This window comes from Pleurodeles waltl, chromosome 7 (genome assembly GCF_031143425.1).
Source record: "Pleurodeles waltl isolate 20211129_DDA chromosome 7, aPleWal1.hap1.20221129, whole genome shotgun sequence".
Lineage (NCBI taxonomy): Eukaryota > Metazoa > Chordata > Amphibia > Caudata > Salamandridae > Pleurodeles > Pleurodeles waltl.
This window is the reverse complement of record NC_090446.1, coordinates 1,532,506,291-1,532,521,211: the sequence shown is the minus strand read 5'-3', so window position 1 is coordinate 1,532,521,211 and position 14,921 is coordinate 1,532,506,291. Positions and strand designations below refer to the sequence as shown.

The window sequence follows — 14,921 nt, the reverse complement described above, 5'->3', positions numbered from 1 at the left end:
GGAGGATCGAAAAACTACCCCGAAGGGCACCGGAGCTCTTCGATCTTCGATGCGGTGTGGAATCTAAGTACGCCGATCCCGAACGCAACAATACCGACGAAAATCTTCCGAAATTAGCTAATTTTCCGTTCCGAAACTCGGAGCGACAGGAACACGTCCGAACCCGATGGCGGAAAAAAAACAATCGAAGATGGAGTCGACGCCCATGCGCAATGGAGACAAAAGGAGGAGTCACTCGGTCCCGTGACTCGAAAGACTTCTTCGAAGAAAAACAACTTGTAACACTCCGGCCCAACACCAGATGGCGAGCTATTGCAGAACATGCGTATCTACAGCGACAGATGCCATCGAACATAACGTTACCATATTGTCACTAGAATCATTAAATAGCTCCTACCTAGGCTATGTTAGAGCACAGCATGATAAGCTCTCATTCTGCCCTTCAGGTTTCCCTGGAAAGACATCATCCCTCAACCCTGAGCAAGAGGCCTGTAGTCTACATAAGCAGCTGTAGCGAAGCACTCAGCAATCAGCATATAGTTGTGGTCATCCGACTGGAATCTCCCTCTAACGTACATGGGTCAAAGTAGAGTTTTTATAATAAAACAGCTGATGTTCCAAGAAAGGATCCCCACGTAAGGGTGTGTATGTTTCTATGAACACTAGAGACAAAGCGTACCATGTTTGCCGGCAAACTATCTTACTGCAGCCTTGAGAAAAGCACAGAGTGAAAGAAATGTCTTGTTTAAGAACGCAGTGCTGGCCTAGGCAAAGAACAGCTAGGTAGAGAAAATACAAGACGACCGCAAATGTGGCTATTGTTAAAATAATAAAACAAAGCTGAATAAAATATGTCTGGGTTAAAGTGCACAGCAGCAAGCCTAGTTCGCTAAAAGAACGTATATAAAGCTATAATTAAAATGGCTACACAACACTGAGTCGAGTGTTCTCCACCAGAGCACTCACGGTTAAGAGGGCCTGCATGCAGAGGCTGCAGGCGACGTCGGAGAGTCTACAGTGGGTAAGTCCAAGTTGGACGTTTTCTCTTCAGGGCTGGGGAAACACACTGGCACCATAGGTCCACTTCAACTCTGAAGTGCGACATGGGTGCTGTAGTGCTTTCAGGTGACTGATTTTTAGTAGTCCGGAGTCCTCGCAGTTGGTCTAGGGGTGCCTAGAAGTTGCAGGGAAGCAGCTCTGTTGCTTCACAGGAGGTTCCTGGGTGTAAGAAAATGGCTCCCTGTTGCAGTTACCCCCCACTTTTTGTCTGATACTGATGCTGAATTGACTGAGAAGTGTGCTGGGACCCTGCTAACCAGGCCCCAGCACCAGTGTTCTTTCACCTAAATTGTACCATTGTTTTCACAATTGGCACACCCCTGGCACACAGATAAGTCCCTTGTAAAAGGTACCAGTGGTACCAAGGGCACTGTGACCAGGGAAGGTCCCTAGGGGCTGCAGCATATGTTGTGCCACCCTAAGGGATCCCTCATCTAACACATGCACACTGCCATTGCAGACTGTGTGCGTTGGTGGGGAGAAAACGGCAAAGTCGACACGGCATCCCCCTCAGGATGCCATGCACACAAAATGCTGCCTGTGGCATAAGTAAGTCACCCCTCTAGCAGGCCTTACAGCCCTAAGGCAGGGTGCACTATACCACGGGTGAGGGCATAGCTGTATGAGCAATATGCCCTTACAGTGTCTAAGTCTATTCTTGGACATTGTAAGTACAGTGTGGCCATATTAAGTATATGGCCTGGGAGTTTGTCAAAAACGAACTCCACAGCTCCATAATGGCCACACTGAATACTGGGAAGTTTGGTATCAAACTTCTCAGAATAATAAACCCACACTGATGCCAGTGTTGGATTTATTAAAAAATGCACACAGAGGGCATAAGATGCCCCCTGTATTTTACCCAATCCTTCAGTGCAGGACTGACTGGTCTGTGCCAGCCTGCTGCTGAGAGACGAGTTTCTGACCCCCTGGGGTGAGAGCCTTTGTGCTCTCTGAGGCCAGAAACAAAGCCTGCTCTGGGTGGAGGTGCTTCACACCTCCCCCCTGCCGGAACTGTAACACCTAGCAGTGAGCCTCAAAGGCTCAAGCTTCATGTTACAATGCTCCAGGGCACTCCATCTAGTGGAGATGCCCGCCCTCTGCACATAGCCCCCACATTTGGCGGCAAGTCCAGAGGAGATAATGAGAAAAACAAGGAGGGGTCACCCACCAGGCAGGACAGCCCCTAAGGTGAGGTGACCCCTGCCTTTAGAAATCCTCCATCTTGATTTTGGAGGATTCCCCCAATAGGATTAGGGATGTGCCCCCCCTCCCCACAGGGAGGAGGCACAAAAGGGGTGTAGCCACCCTCAAGGAAAGTAGCCATTGGCTACTGCCCTCCCAGACCTAAACACACCCCTACATTCAGTATTTAGGGGCACCCCAGAACCTAGAAAACTAGATTCCTGCAACCTTAACAAGAAGGACTGCTGACCTGAAGCCCTGCAGTGAAGACGGAGACAACTGCTTTGGCCCCAGCCCTACTGGCCTGTCTCCCAACTTCGAAGAAAACTGCAACAGCGACGCATCCAACAGGGACCAGCGACCTCTGAAGCCTCAGAGGACTGCCCTGCAACCAACGACCAAGAAGCTCCCGTGAACAGCGGCCCTGATCAACAATCTGCAACCTTCTTGGAACAAAGAAACAACTTTAAGGACTTTACGTTTCCCGCCGGAAGCGTGAGACTTTCTACTCTGCAGCCGACGCCCCCAGCTCGACCTGCGGAAAACCAACACTACAGGGAGGACTCCCTGGCGACTACGAGCCCGTGAGTAGCCAGAGACGACTCCCCTGAGCCCCCACAGGGACGCCTGCAGAGGAAATCCAGAGGCTCCCCCTGACCGCGACTGTCTGTAACAAGGGACCCGACACTTGGAACCAACACTGAACCCGCAGCCCCCAGGACCTGAAGGAATCGAACTCCAGTGCAGGAGCGACCCCCAGGCGACCCTCTGCCTAACCCAGGTGGTGGCTACCCAGAGGAGCCCCCCCTGTGCCTGCCTGCATCGTTGAAAATACCCCTGAGTCTCCCCATTGCTTTCAATACAAAACCCGACGCCTGTTTGCACTCTGCACCCAGCCGCCCCTGTGCCGTTGAGGGTATACTTTCTGTGTCTGCTTGTGTCCCCCCTGGTGCCCTACAAATCCCCCCCTGGTCTGCCCTCCGAGGACGGGGGTACTTACCTGCTGGCACACTGGAACCGGGGCACTCCTGTTCTCCATTGAAGCCTATGTGTTTTGGGCACCTCTTTGACCTCTGCCCCTGAGCTGCTGGTGTGCTAACTTTGGGGTTGCCTTGAACCCCCAACGGTGGGCTACCTTGGACCCAACTTTGAAACCTGTAAGTGTTTTACTTACCTGTGAACTTAACATGTTCTTACCTCCCCAGGAACTGTTGATTTTTGCACTGTCCACTTTTAAAATAGCTTATTGCCATTTTTGTCAAAACTGTACATGCTATTGTGATTATTCAAAGTTCCTAGAATACCTGAGTGAAATACCTTTCATTTGAAGTATTACTTGTAAATCTTGAACCTGTGGTTCTTAAAATAAACTAAGAAAATATATTTTTCTATACAAAAACCTATTGGCCTGGAATTGTCTTTGAGTGTGTGTTCCTTATTTATTGCCTGTGTGTGTACAACAAATGCTTAACACTACCCTCTGATAAGCCTACTGCTCGACCACACTACCACAAAATAGAGCATTAGAATGATCTCTTTTTGCCACTATCTTACCTCTAAGGGGAACCCTTGTACTCTGTGCACACTATTTCTTACTTTGAAATAGTATATACAGAGCCAACTTCCTACACTGGGTCTTTGTTGATGGCAGGCAGTCTTCCCAGGCTTTGGGGGCACAACAGCTGCAGGATGAAGTAACTTAAGCACAATTTGACGGGAGCAGCAGACAAGCCGGCAGGGCTGGGTCCAGGTCAGGTACTTTGCTTTTGTGGCTCTTGAGTGTCCGTCGTAGGCTGTTCTCCTAGAGCCAGGGGCTCCCCTAAATACTGCACTTAGGGGCATTTCACAAAGTGTAGGGTATTAGCATATGGGCTACTTACCCCGGGGTCACTACAACCCCTATATGACCACTTCCTGTGGGAATTGGGAATAACCCTGTCTCACAATTCCTAAATGTGCCAAAACTACAATGGCATATTTCTAAATGTTGTGTCTACATCAGGCAGCGCACCTTAAGGGAGGGACTAACTTGAGAGGTGGACACACCTCCCTGAATACTAATTTTCCCACCGCTCCAGATGCCAAATGGGCCCTGGCGCAAGGGGAGTCAACATCTCTCCTGTGAGTAAAGCCAGATCCGCATACCAAGGGTGGTGGGCCAGATCTGCAGGTTATCCTGTTCGTTGGGATGCGTACACACCTCTCCCAGAGCAGGATTTGTTTCTAACCACCTGGGAGGAAAGTCTCTCACCTCGCTGGTTAGGACAATGAAATCTGTCTAGCGCAGTGAGTCGTTACCACAAGTTACTCACCAGCAAGTATAATCTACATGGTAGTTGATTTCTCATATTCTGAATTTTCCACAGCCGCCAGATTTGATCTAGGATTGCTGCATAAGCTTCCAGAGCTCACAGAGGGTCCCTTGCGGCTTCAACCACTCCGCTGATGCTGCCTCGGGACGTTAACCCCACAGCACTATATAAAACCGTCACCATAGTTTCCAACCTTTGTGCCCACACTCAGGTGGAAATCAAAACAAATGCCCTTTGACCCAGTGGAATGCTCGTCGATGCATTGAGGTGTTCATCCAGCACGAAACAGGCCTCCCCTGACCGCCTCATCATTCTCTGCTTCCACACAGGGATTGTTGGTTATGTCGACCTAAAAGCGCAAAGCCATTTGCAGATCCAAGCAATGCAGCCACTCTCTTTGCTGTGGTAAGGTGTAAAGGGGGAAGGAATGTAACTGGAGATTGGCTTTCCCACATGAAATTGTGACACCACCAGAGGCAGAAATCAAATCACCAACCTGTCCAGAAAAACAGGAAAACAGGTGATGGTCTGAAGGGGGATGCACTTCACTAATCCGTCCAGCACAGGGGACGACATTGAGGAAAGCAGTCTTCAAAGTAAAACGCACCAAAGAACAGCAGTGCATGGGCTCAAAAGTGACCAAATTGGTGAATGATGGATGGAAAGGGAGGAAAGGTACGAGTTAGTCCTTTTAAAAATCGTTTAACAGGCGACTTTAACAACGATAACTGATTAGGTAAACACGGAAAAGCTGTACATAAGATAGTCTTTAATGATGCCCAGAGCATGAACTGCAAAGCTTCAGACAATCGTGGCTTCAGTGGAATAACTTTATTTTTGACACACAGTCACAAACCATGACCAACAGCCAGGGGAAATAGATTTGTTGGAGGAATGGCAAGCAAGGCGTGTGATGCCCACATCCGCTAAGGGCAGTTAGAAATAACTCAGTGCCAAACTGTCCTTATTGGTTAAGTTATAGACTTGGGAGGTTCGGTGAACTACCTTGTTCACCACTGGGCACAGAAGCCTCAAGTAGACAAATCCACTTGGTGCACGCCCTGAGGGACCGATGGAAAGCCACACTGGAGCACTACAAACCATTCATGAGTGAGATATCACATGTGGGACTGCAGCACTGGGACATAAAAACATGTGCCCCCTCAAGTCCAAAGCCGGGAGAACGTGGGTCAGTGAGAGCACTGAACTTCCGCTTGTGGAGCAAGAAGCTAAAACCTCACAGGCTCATAATAGGATGAAGGCCACGTCCTCTTTGGGATCGATGGCCCCCTTGCTCAGGAACATCAACACAACCAAGGAAAGAATGCGGGCATAATCTGTTGACATGATGATAAAACTGGAGAAATGTGAGCAGCAGAGTCTTGAATAGGGGGGTTGTCAATTTTTCACAATCTGGGGGATCCAGAAGTCCATTAATAATAAATCACCACTTAACTTTAAAATGAAAAATGCATCCCCCACTCAACACCTGTGTTTGATTGAGGGCGAATTAAAGTGCCTTTGCAGCAGAGGATAGGAAGGAGCCATCACTGCTGCCTTTGGCACCACAAGCCATCAAAGCCACAAAAAGACTGTTGCGGCAGCTGTGTAGACTGCGAGGGTTGTCTTTGACAAGAGGACGGGCTAGTGAAAAAGCCTCGGTATTTCTGGTATTGTTGATGGAACCGCTATACTGGTGAAGCAAGCACAAACAGGCGCTCTGAGGAGTGGCTTTTTTAAATCTCTCCACTGTAAGGTAGGCTTTATCACCAAACATCTGTGCACTTGTTTAAAGAGAGACCATCTGGTGTTCCCTGATGTCACCAGAAACATCAGTTAAACGTATTCAGGCATGTCGCCTAATAGCAATGCCCATGCACCAGGCCATATCCAGCCCAGCCCTAAAGGTGTGTTTGGCTGCGTCCTGGCCAACCTTGTCAAACTGCATGAAAGGACCTGGCATACAATGGAAGTCTCATCGCAACCAGCTGAGTAGGTGACTCAGTGTTCGGGACACGTACAATAACAAGTTGTTGGAGGAGCACAAGGACATGCTCCAAGACAAGAAGACCTTTTCCCCGACAGTGCTGATGTGCATGGAATCCTGGTCAGAAGGAGCGAAGGAAAAGCAAAGGGGCCTGGTTCAGATGAAGAGGCCATATTTCCGGGTAGAAAGGGGCCAGTTGGCAGGGCTTAGCAAGCTGAGGGTTCACCTTTCAGGCAAATACAGGTCTGGCCTAAACCAAAGGCTTACCAACAGTAAAAAGTACAAAACCAGGTGGTCTGAAAGCGAAAAATCCAGGCAAATTAAATGGGCAGAACCCATTTCTTTACAGACAGCCTTTAAATGCCACCAGAGTCTAGTTGAAGAGAGCCTCCAGCCTGTCAAATTTCTGAGCTTGAGGCAGAGTCAAGTGCAAAGAATCCTCCTCAAAAGAGGCTCTGAGTTTGCCTTGGTTGAGCCACAAAGGCCTGCATTTTGTGGAGAAAAGGCTGACTCCAGACCGGTGCAGAATGAGGCAGTGGTAGCTATGCTCAGACCACCAGCAGGGCAGGGCCTTGTGGCGACTGATGCCGAGACAGGGGGCCGCTGATGGAGGGACTGATGAAACTGGAGCACGGAAAGCAGCTCAGCCGATGGCGCCGGTTTTCAATAATAAGCAAACCTACTGAGGCTGGAGTTGTTGATCACTAGCACTGCAGACCTGTTCCTAGCAAGAAAGTAACGCGTATAGGAGAGAAGGTTTTTATGGGAGAATTCTGCTTCAGAATGCTCCCTACCATTTGACTTGGATGATGATGGAAACCTGGAGCCGGAAGGATCCCGCTGTTTTGGGACTTCAGTCTTCTGGAGCTTGGCCTTCCTCTCCACCAGGTTGGAGTATATGTGACCACCTTTCTATAGACACCAAAGAAGGTGCACACTGCTACAATTTCAAAGTAGAAGCATTTTTTGAGACTGTAAAAACTGAAAACAAACCCTCAGAATCCAAGCATCAGGGCGTGTAAAAGACAAAACTTGAGTTTGCAAGAAGGGCTTTAGTCACATCAGACGCAAGGGCTGGAGCTACACCGAGACTCCTCGCCACTCTGGCAGTCATTGCAAAGTTTCAGGATCTAATCTGGTGCATGAAGGAGAATCTAACAGTGACGAATTTCCAGGAAAACGTATTCATTATATACAATATATAACACTCAATTTAGTCAATATCCACTCAGAATAATCACTTCTAATGATAATAGAAACTCAATTAAAATGCTGTAAAAGCGACATGAAGCTACGGCTTTACATTTGTTTCAAGATATTTTGAATCATGTTTTGAGAGAACCATCAGACCTGAAGAACCTTACGTATGGCGGAGCAAACTATCATAGACTTGTCCTTATCAGTTAACAAGTTACTATAGGGATCACCAGTGTTAAAAAAGTCTAATACCAACAGAGCCATGAGCTGGAAGAGGACGGACGGATTCCTACGTTCGGATTCTAACTCAACAAATTCAAGATCCTTGAGAGCAACCCTTGCTGTGGATGCAGGACACAGCTGGCACCCACTTCCAGTTCAATTGAGCCAGAAATCCGCATCAGGAGTCTTCTGCAAAGATACAGCAGGCGTAGCTACTCACCTTTGGTTAGGAGTGTAAATTAGGAAAAGTTCTCTTCACTGCCTCAAAGAGGGCACATGCGCAAGCAGACATTCTAGACAGAGGCAGGTCTTTCAGAAAACAGATTTTTATCCCTACTTCAGAGGACACATCACCCTAGGATGATACAATAAGAGCAGTAGAATGAATTATGAGGGCTTTGTACTTCCACTTACATGTCATCTGCCCTGCACACACCTCGCCTTCCAGGTTGGCTTGCAGTTCCCTCATCTCACTGTTCTAGGCAAACCCCTCATTGCTCTGGCGTAACTTTAACAACTGATGTACCTACAGTAAACAGATGTGTGTGCCACAGCTGACAATGATGAACCCACATCCCTGACTGCATCCACATGATAAGTACTCAAGGACCCCCAACTGTTACTGTAAGTAGATGAATGTCTCTTAACCATATCTATGTAAATCCAAATATATGCTCAAGTGTAAACCGTACCAATGCCGGTTTCCTGTCTGCTTTTGAGAGTTGCTTTACGTGGTGTAGGCTAAGGTTACCTCAAGCACCCCCAAACGGGCACGCTACGGGCATCAACCATGCATCTGTGCACACATTCCCAAACACTATGAACTGCATTTACTACAACCCAAGAGAAGAACTGCTGCTGACACCCCTTGTCTGGTTAGACTATGGTCCTGCCACATAAATCCTGACAACTAATAAAAAATCCTCTTTTTAGAACATTAACTGTAGTCTTGGCAGAGCCAAATGTGATGCTGCTGATCATTCAGGTAATGAGAAAGTGGCAGCGCGAAGATCCTTACCCGGGAAGCTACAATATTTATATACAGGTCTTACGGGTAACTTACCTATCTGCTCCACTATACGAGGAAAGAAACCTTGGCGAATCAGTTGATGCAAATATTAGCCCCTGATGCCGCTATTAAACTCTTTGGCGCTCACTTCGCACAGATAAAGAGGAGCACAAGAAGCCAACTTGACAACCAGTGAAAGTCTTGTAGCGACCTTACTTTACCTAAAATCTAACATAAAAGGCATACTGAGGCTCGGAAACAATACCGAAAGAATAAAAGTATCTCCCAAGCACGAGCCATTTAGGTGATCAACAGGACATAAGTACAAGACCTCAGGAAAAAGTAGGTTCACAGCGATCCAACGTGGAAGCCGAAACATGCTACGGCCTCCAAAAAGATTGAAAAGTGTGAGGACGGACTGTGGTAGCAGTATAAAGTGCACTCACCTGTAGAGTTCTTGCGCTTCTTGCGGTAGCTCCCCAAGATGGCCCGCGGAGAAGTGGCGAGGGACTGCAGCGTCGGGGAAGGCAACACTTCCTCTGGCTTGAACTCCGGCAGCTCCGCAAAGCGTTCCTCGAAGTCCACCTCAGAAAGAACCCTGCTGGAGATGGCGTAGAAAGGAAGGCATAGAGGTCAGTTCCAGGATGTGAAACTCCTTCACAAATGTAACTTCACCCAGCACCAGAGAAGAAGCGGAATCGGAGGACAATAACGCTGCCTAATAATGAAAGGTTTGATAACCTGCAATGAGTACATGCCTTGATCACGCTACCTTCCTCATATTCATAATCTCACGCATCCTTCCCATATGTCAGGGGGTTAATGCAATATTGTTCACACATTCTTTACAAGACAAACAGAGCTCTTTCAACACAACCTAGCCTTTGTGGATAATATGTCGCAGAACGGTGATGGCAGCACTGAGGCAGCGTCATTAACTGTTGAGATAAAGGTATCCTGCCGGTGAGGAGTCTTGCATTGCTTGGGAAAGCGGTGGCATTCTGCCTCGTGTGGGTCCGCACACTGCTCGGGAAGGCTGTGGTATCCCACTTCGCTCAAGTCATACGTGCCTCTGTGGCATATTGCTTCACATAGGTCAGGTGCACCACAGAGTAAAGCTGTGGCCTCATCCCCCACACGAGCCACGTGCGCTGCTTGAGAAAGCTGTGGTGTCTTACCTCCCAGTCATAGGACTTGATCATCCTGAAAATGCAGTTTGAAGTAATCCACCTATTTTTCTGTTTGTTCATCGTGAGATGGTCTCAGATTACTGGGAGACACCTAAAGTATAACTCCCTCTAGAGCTCGAGTAGCTTCTGCCCCCTCAACCCAGAGTATAAGGTTATTTTTGGGTCCACACCTGGGATACCTGCAGGCACACCTTTGTGGGACATGTACAGAAAGTGGACATCATGTGTATTTGTTTAATGCATTACTTGGAGAAAGGAGAGTGATTTGGACTCCATGTCTCCTTCACAAGAAGATAACTTATTTGGAAAGACTGTTCAAGTTCATGATGGACTTGCCCGCCTGCACACACTCCTTTCTTGAGTAGGGCTTCCTCTGCCAAGGTGACACCTGCTCTGTCTGATATCCTGTGCTGTTGCTTGCCGGGGGCAACAGGAACAGGTGAGATGCTCTGTGTTTTTCCTCGGGCCAGTAAAAACCAGTTGGACCTGTCAAACTTGGCTTCAGTGTCCACAAATATGTGACAACAGGGAAGATGCACTCCTCCAACATTGGATAAATGTTTGAAATGTCAATAGCTAGCTCTGGTTTCCTACCCTGGCATTAATGTAGCCCTTAGTCAGTCCTAGCAGTAGATCACTTGACACCAAGGACTCCTGCACACTTTTCTAAGATACGAGACACACCCTTGTAGGGGGGAAGACATCTGACCAAGAGTGGAACTTCTGGCAGACTGCCACGCTCCCTTCTGACTGGGCTGATATCTAATATATGTGAGTGAAGCCTTGCTTCTGCGGCAACCCTGCAAGGTCTGTGGCAACCTGCGGTTACTGGGCTGTACCCTGTGTGGCTACTGACATATGTCTTTGGCACCATTCTAACAGACAAACTGTACAACTAATTCAGTCCTTTTTGAGTATCTGCCCTCCTGAGGGTAGCAAAGAAACTGTCAACATTCATGCTTAGTAGGCGTTTTACTTTAGAAAAGAGAAGGCCCTTAATTACCAATTAAGTAAGCAGAGTTCAGCCAACAATAGAATACATTAAAATTATGTATTTGCACTTTCTAGGGTGAGATGGAATGCAAACCTTATTAAAGGGTGAAGTAAAAAAAAAAAAGATTGTTTTTAGGAATCGTATAGATTAACAGTTAAAACTGCTTAGAATGCATATCAAAGCCTATTTGATTTATTCTGATGTTCCTTCTGGCAGAATTGAAAACAGATTGAGATGGTCAGTGGGTCATAATTACCCTATCGTCTCCATACTGTCAACATGTTTCGGCTGTACTCCTTCCGCCAACAGGGGTTGCCAGCCTTCGTCAGGACTAAAGATTCCTAAATTTTGAGAGTTATTTACATCAGCTTTCCCGCTTCCTATGGAAAGCGCATTCTTCCATTGTTTGTCAGCAGCTGATGGTAGCTTGTGTACATCATCTACAGTTATTTTAGAACATAACAGCAGACGTCTAAAAGGAAAATGTGGCCCACTGAATTGCTCCAGAGTTTCTGCTCTAGCATAGCTTGAAATCTCTTCCAGTCATAAAAGTGTTTCTGTGACTTCCCTCTCTTAAGCGAGCAGGGGAATATTTGCTTTCCTTTTAGATAAGACTGGCCTGGGCCCAGACACCTGATTTATGAAGCTATAAAACCCCTTTGTTATGAAACTTGTAACCATCTTGGGTGGGAAGAACAAATGCAGCAGCGGATACTGATGATAGCCAACCTATTTAAGGTATTACAAAAGATAAAATTACTTAACTTCGATTACGGTCCCACAAACAAAAACACTTAAGTCAGTTAGCTCTAAAATGCCATTAATTAGCATTTCAATCAATCAATATATTTATAGAGCGCACTACATACCCGTTAGCATTAACCAGAGACATTTACCTCTTCTCTGTAAAATTCTTCCCAATAAAAAAGTATTTATAGAGGCTGAAAGTGGTCAACTTCCCAAAATCACAAATCAGGACTTTTCTCTCAAGCAACATTTATTTCTACCAACATTGATATTGCTGTTAGTTCGTCGGGGTTTTCTTCCCGCTCTCCTTCTGCAGCATTTCAGGCACCTCCGAGTCCCATGGCGGACAAAAAAACAATCTGAAGATTAGCCATACTAAGGGGTTTAATAGCCTACTTTCGAGGGATCTGGTTTCACACCCATCAGTCTCCAAGAGGAGAGGAAAAAAAGGTTAAGTAGGTAGGACTTTCCAGTTCCAACCACTACATGGCAGCATAAGGACATCATGTGAATCTAGAAAAAGATTCATGTTGCAAAATGGCACTTTTAATAACTACTGATAAACTCTGAAGATCGTAGACGATGTGACTCCATCGAGTTAGTTTGTTTTTTCTGCTGCCGTTGATACTATGGACCATGTTATCCTGCTTCGTAGACTTAGTGATAAGAATCTCCGGACAAATTGGGTTACTTCTTTCTTTATCAACCGTTCACAAACTCTTGCCTTTCCCAAACCCTTCCAACATCGCTCTAGTTTACAGAATATCTCAGGGCTCTTGCAATCCCTAAACTCAGTGCTGCTGTACACTGTCAGACTCCTGCACACCAGTGAGGTTGCAGCCTGTGTGCTATCTTGGCTTGATTAACTTAAAGGCTTTTAATTGGTAGTCGCAGCAACACACTTAGCAGAATGCTGGATACTCTGAATCTTGTTGATAAGAGCACCCATTCTGCAAATGTGCCAAGAAAAAAGCTGCCATGGTCACTAATAAAGAAAACATCTCTCTTCAGAACTGCACGCTTTATGGACAAAGCCTTCTATGACCAACAGAATTCTGGCATTAAAGAAGGATTTCAGATACAGCATCTCCGCTAACCACAGGCTCGTCTCACAACCACTCTTTCAGGCCCCTCAAATAAAAGTAGTGGGATGTTCCCAGTGCCACCTGGGACTCAAAAATGTTGAATTCTATGGTTCCTTCAAAGTGCAAATAGGAAAACTATCACTGCTCTGATTCTCTTAAAAGGCCAGTGTTTTATGAATCATTTTTTTACCTGTCTTGATTTCTCTCTTTGCAATACTTTTTGCAGGTTCCTGTCTTTGCTCTGTGAGGCTCGTTGAAGAGTAAAAATGCTGCATTAAGTTAAAATAAATATTTATTTTTCAAAAAGATAGGACAGTGGCCAGAGTAAATGGTATGGTTCCTAGAAATATATATCAGAAAGCCATTACCCAAACAACTAGACCTCCATGCAGTAGTCTCTGCTGCTCCTGGTGGTCAGGACATGGTGGTCCAGTATCCCGTTAGGGACACGGTTCCAAGTACCTTGCAACTGGAGCCCAACTGCAGTTAGGGTGACATTTTATCCATGGTCTTCATCTTGAAAACTTAAGAGCTGATCAAGACACCCAAGGGACCAGGTGCATGAACGCAGCAAGAGGTCCAACCAGATTGTGGTCTTTACCATTAGGTCCCAATGTTGACTAAAAATCACAATGTGTTTGGAAATATAAGGTCAAGGAAAATATTTCCAAATGTTGCAGAATCAAGGTGAGCTGTGCGATCAGAACTAGAATCAGCCAATCTACTTATGGTTCTGCTTTCCTCTGACACACAGACCTTATCTGCCTATGGGCTACAAGTACTTGTAATCCCAGAGGGGATCAAGGCTGGATCCCGGAGCCAACACAGAATCAGACATTTTCACATGTTTGTGTGCTCATCCAATCTTGGAGAAGCAACCAGTCTCTGCGTTGCTAGCCAGATGGAGATCCAGTAAGCACAGCTCTGACTGGTCTAAATGTTATGCGTACTGGACTTGGACTAAGCCCTGCATATACCGGTGACAAAAACACAGGAAACGGAGGATGATTTGTTTCACACAAGGCAGGGGATAACTACCCTGGACAAAGGCCAAGGAATGGACAGAGCACTGCCCCCTATGTACCAAATAGTACAAGCTTCAAGGAGTGGGTCAGGAAGGGTGTAAACTGAGTTTGGCATGCCACCAATGGACACGGCCAGTCTCTAAAAAGGGGGCCACCTTTTGTGCAGGACATAGAATTGATAAAGTTGGAATTCAGAGCTGTGATTTGGTATTCTGGGAACCACACTTGTGTGACCCACTTTCCCTTGAAAAGGTGATTGGCATGTTAAAGTCTCTTCCTATTAGCAATATTTATCAAACCAAGGTTGGTGGTCCAGAATAAAAACAAGCATTTGCAATGCAATGGGTCTCGCATTACGTCGAGTTAGAGCTATTAATGTTGTAAACTCCTAACCAGACTTTTCTTGCCACATTAAATGGAGGAAAAAAAACAAGCGCGATCACACTGCACACAGTGCGACCGTGCTGCAAAATAAAGAGAAATAGTAGTCCAGAAACCATACAGAAAACATGGAGCCTTGTATGTTTCCAGTAGTTTACCGGTGCTCTCGAGGAGGGCTTTACACCGGAAAAGGCATGACGTATGCACAAATGAAACCAAGTGGTTTTTAAAAGGCAAGTCTGGGCGCAGCGCCACTTTTCTTGCGCACCTTAGCACCCCCCTAATGACAAAATGTGTGTGTCGTAACTAAGATACAGCGCACCATGGCGGTAGTTAAGGGAACTAGCATCAAAAGTTTTGAACTAGTTTGGTGCTTTGCAGGAGTAGCGTGAAAAATGTTGACGCTAATCCTGCAAAGCCCATTGAGGCCCATTGTAAACAATGGTTTGCCTCCTTTTAACGCCTGCTCTGAGCAGGTGTTAAAAATGCTGAAAAAAAATGACGTAAAGAAATCTCTAAGATTTCTTT

The 14,921-nt window shown here is 46.4% G+C and overlaps 1 protein-coding gene across 5 annotated transcripts in view; it reads right to left on the bottom strand.

Annotated features, from left to right (window-relative positions):
• The window catches only part of CIC (capicua transcriptional repressor), a 410,013-nt gene that overhangs the window by 63,684 nt on the left and 331,408 nt on the right, over positions 1 to 14,921 (bottom strand). For 4 of the 5 annotated variants that reach the window (XM_069201390.1, XM_069201394.1, XM_069201391.1 and 1 more), the window contains one exon: positions 9,418 to 9,572. In XM_069201390.1, coding sequence (XP_069057491.1) covers positions 9,418 to 9,572 — 155 coding nt within the window. The remainder of the gene's footprint in view (positions 1 to 9,417; positions 9,573 to 14,921) is intronic. The other variant, XM_069201393.1, reaches the window with a different exon arrangement.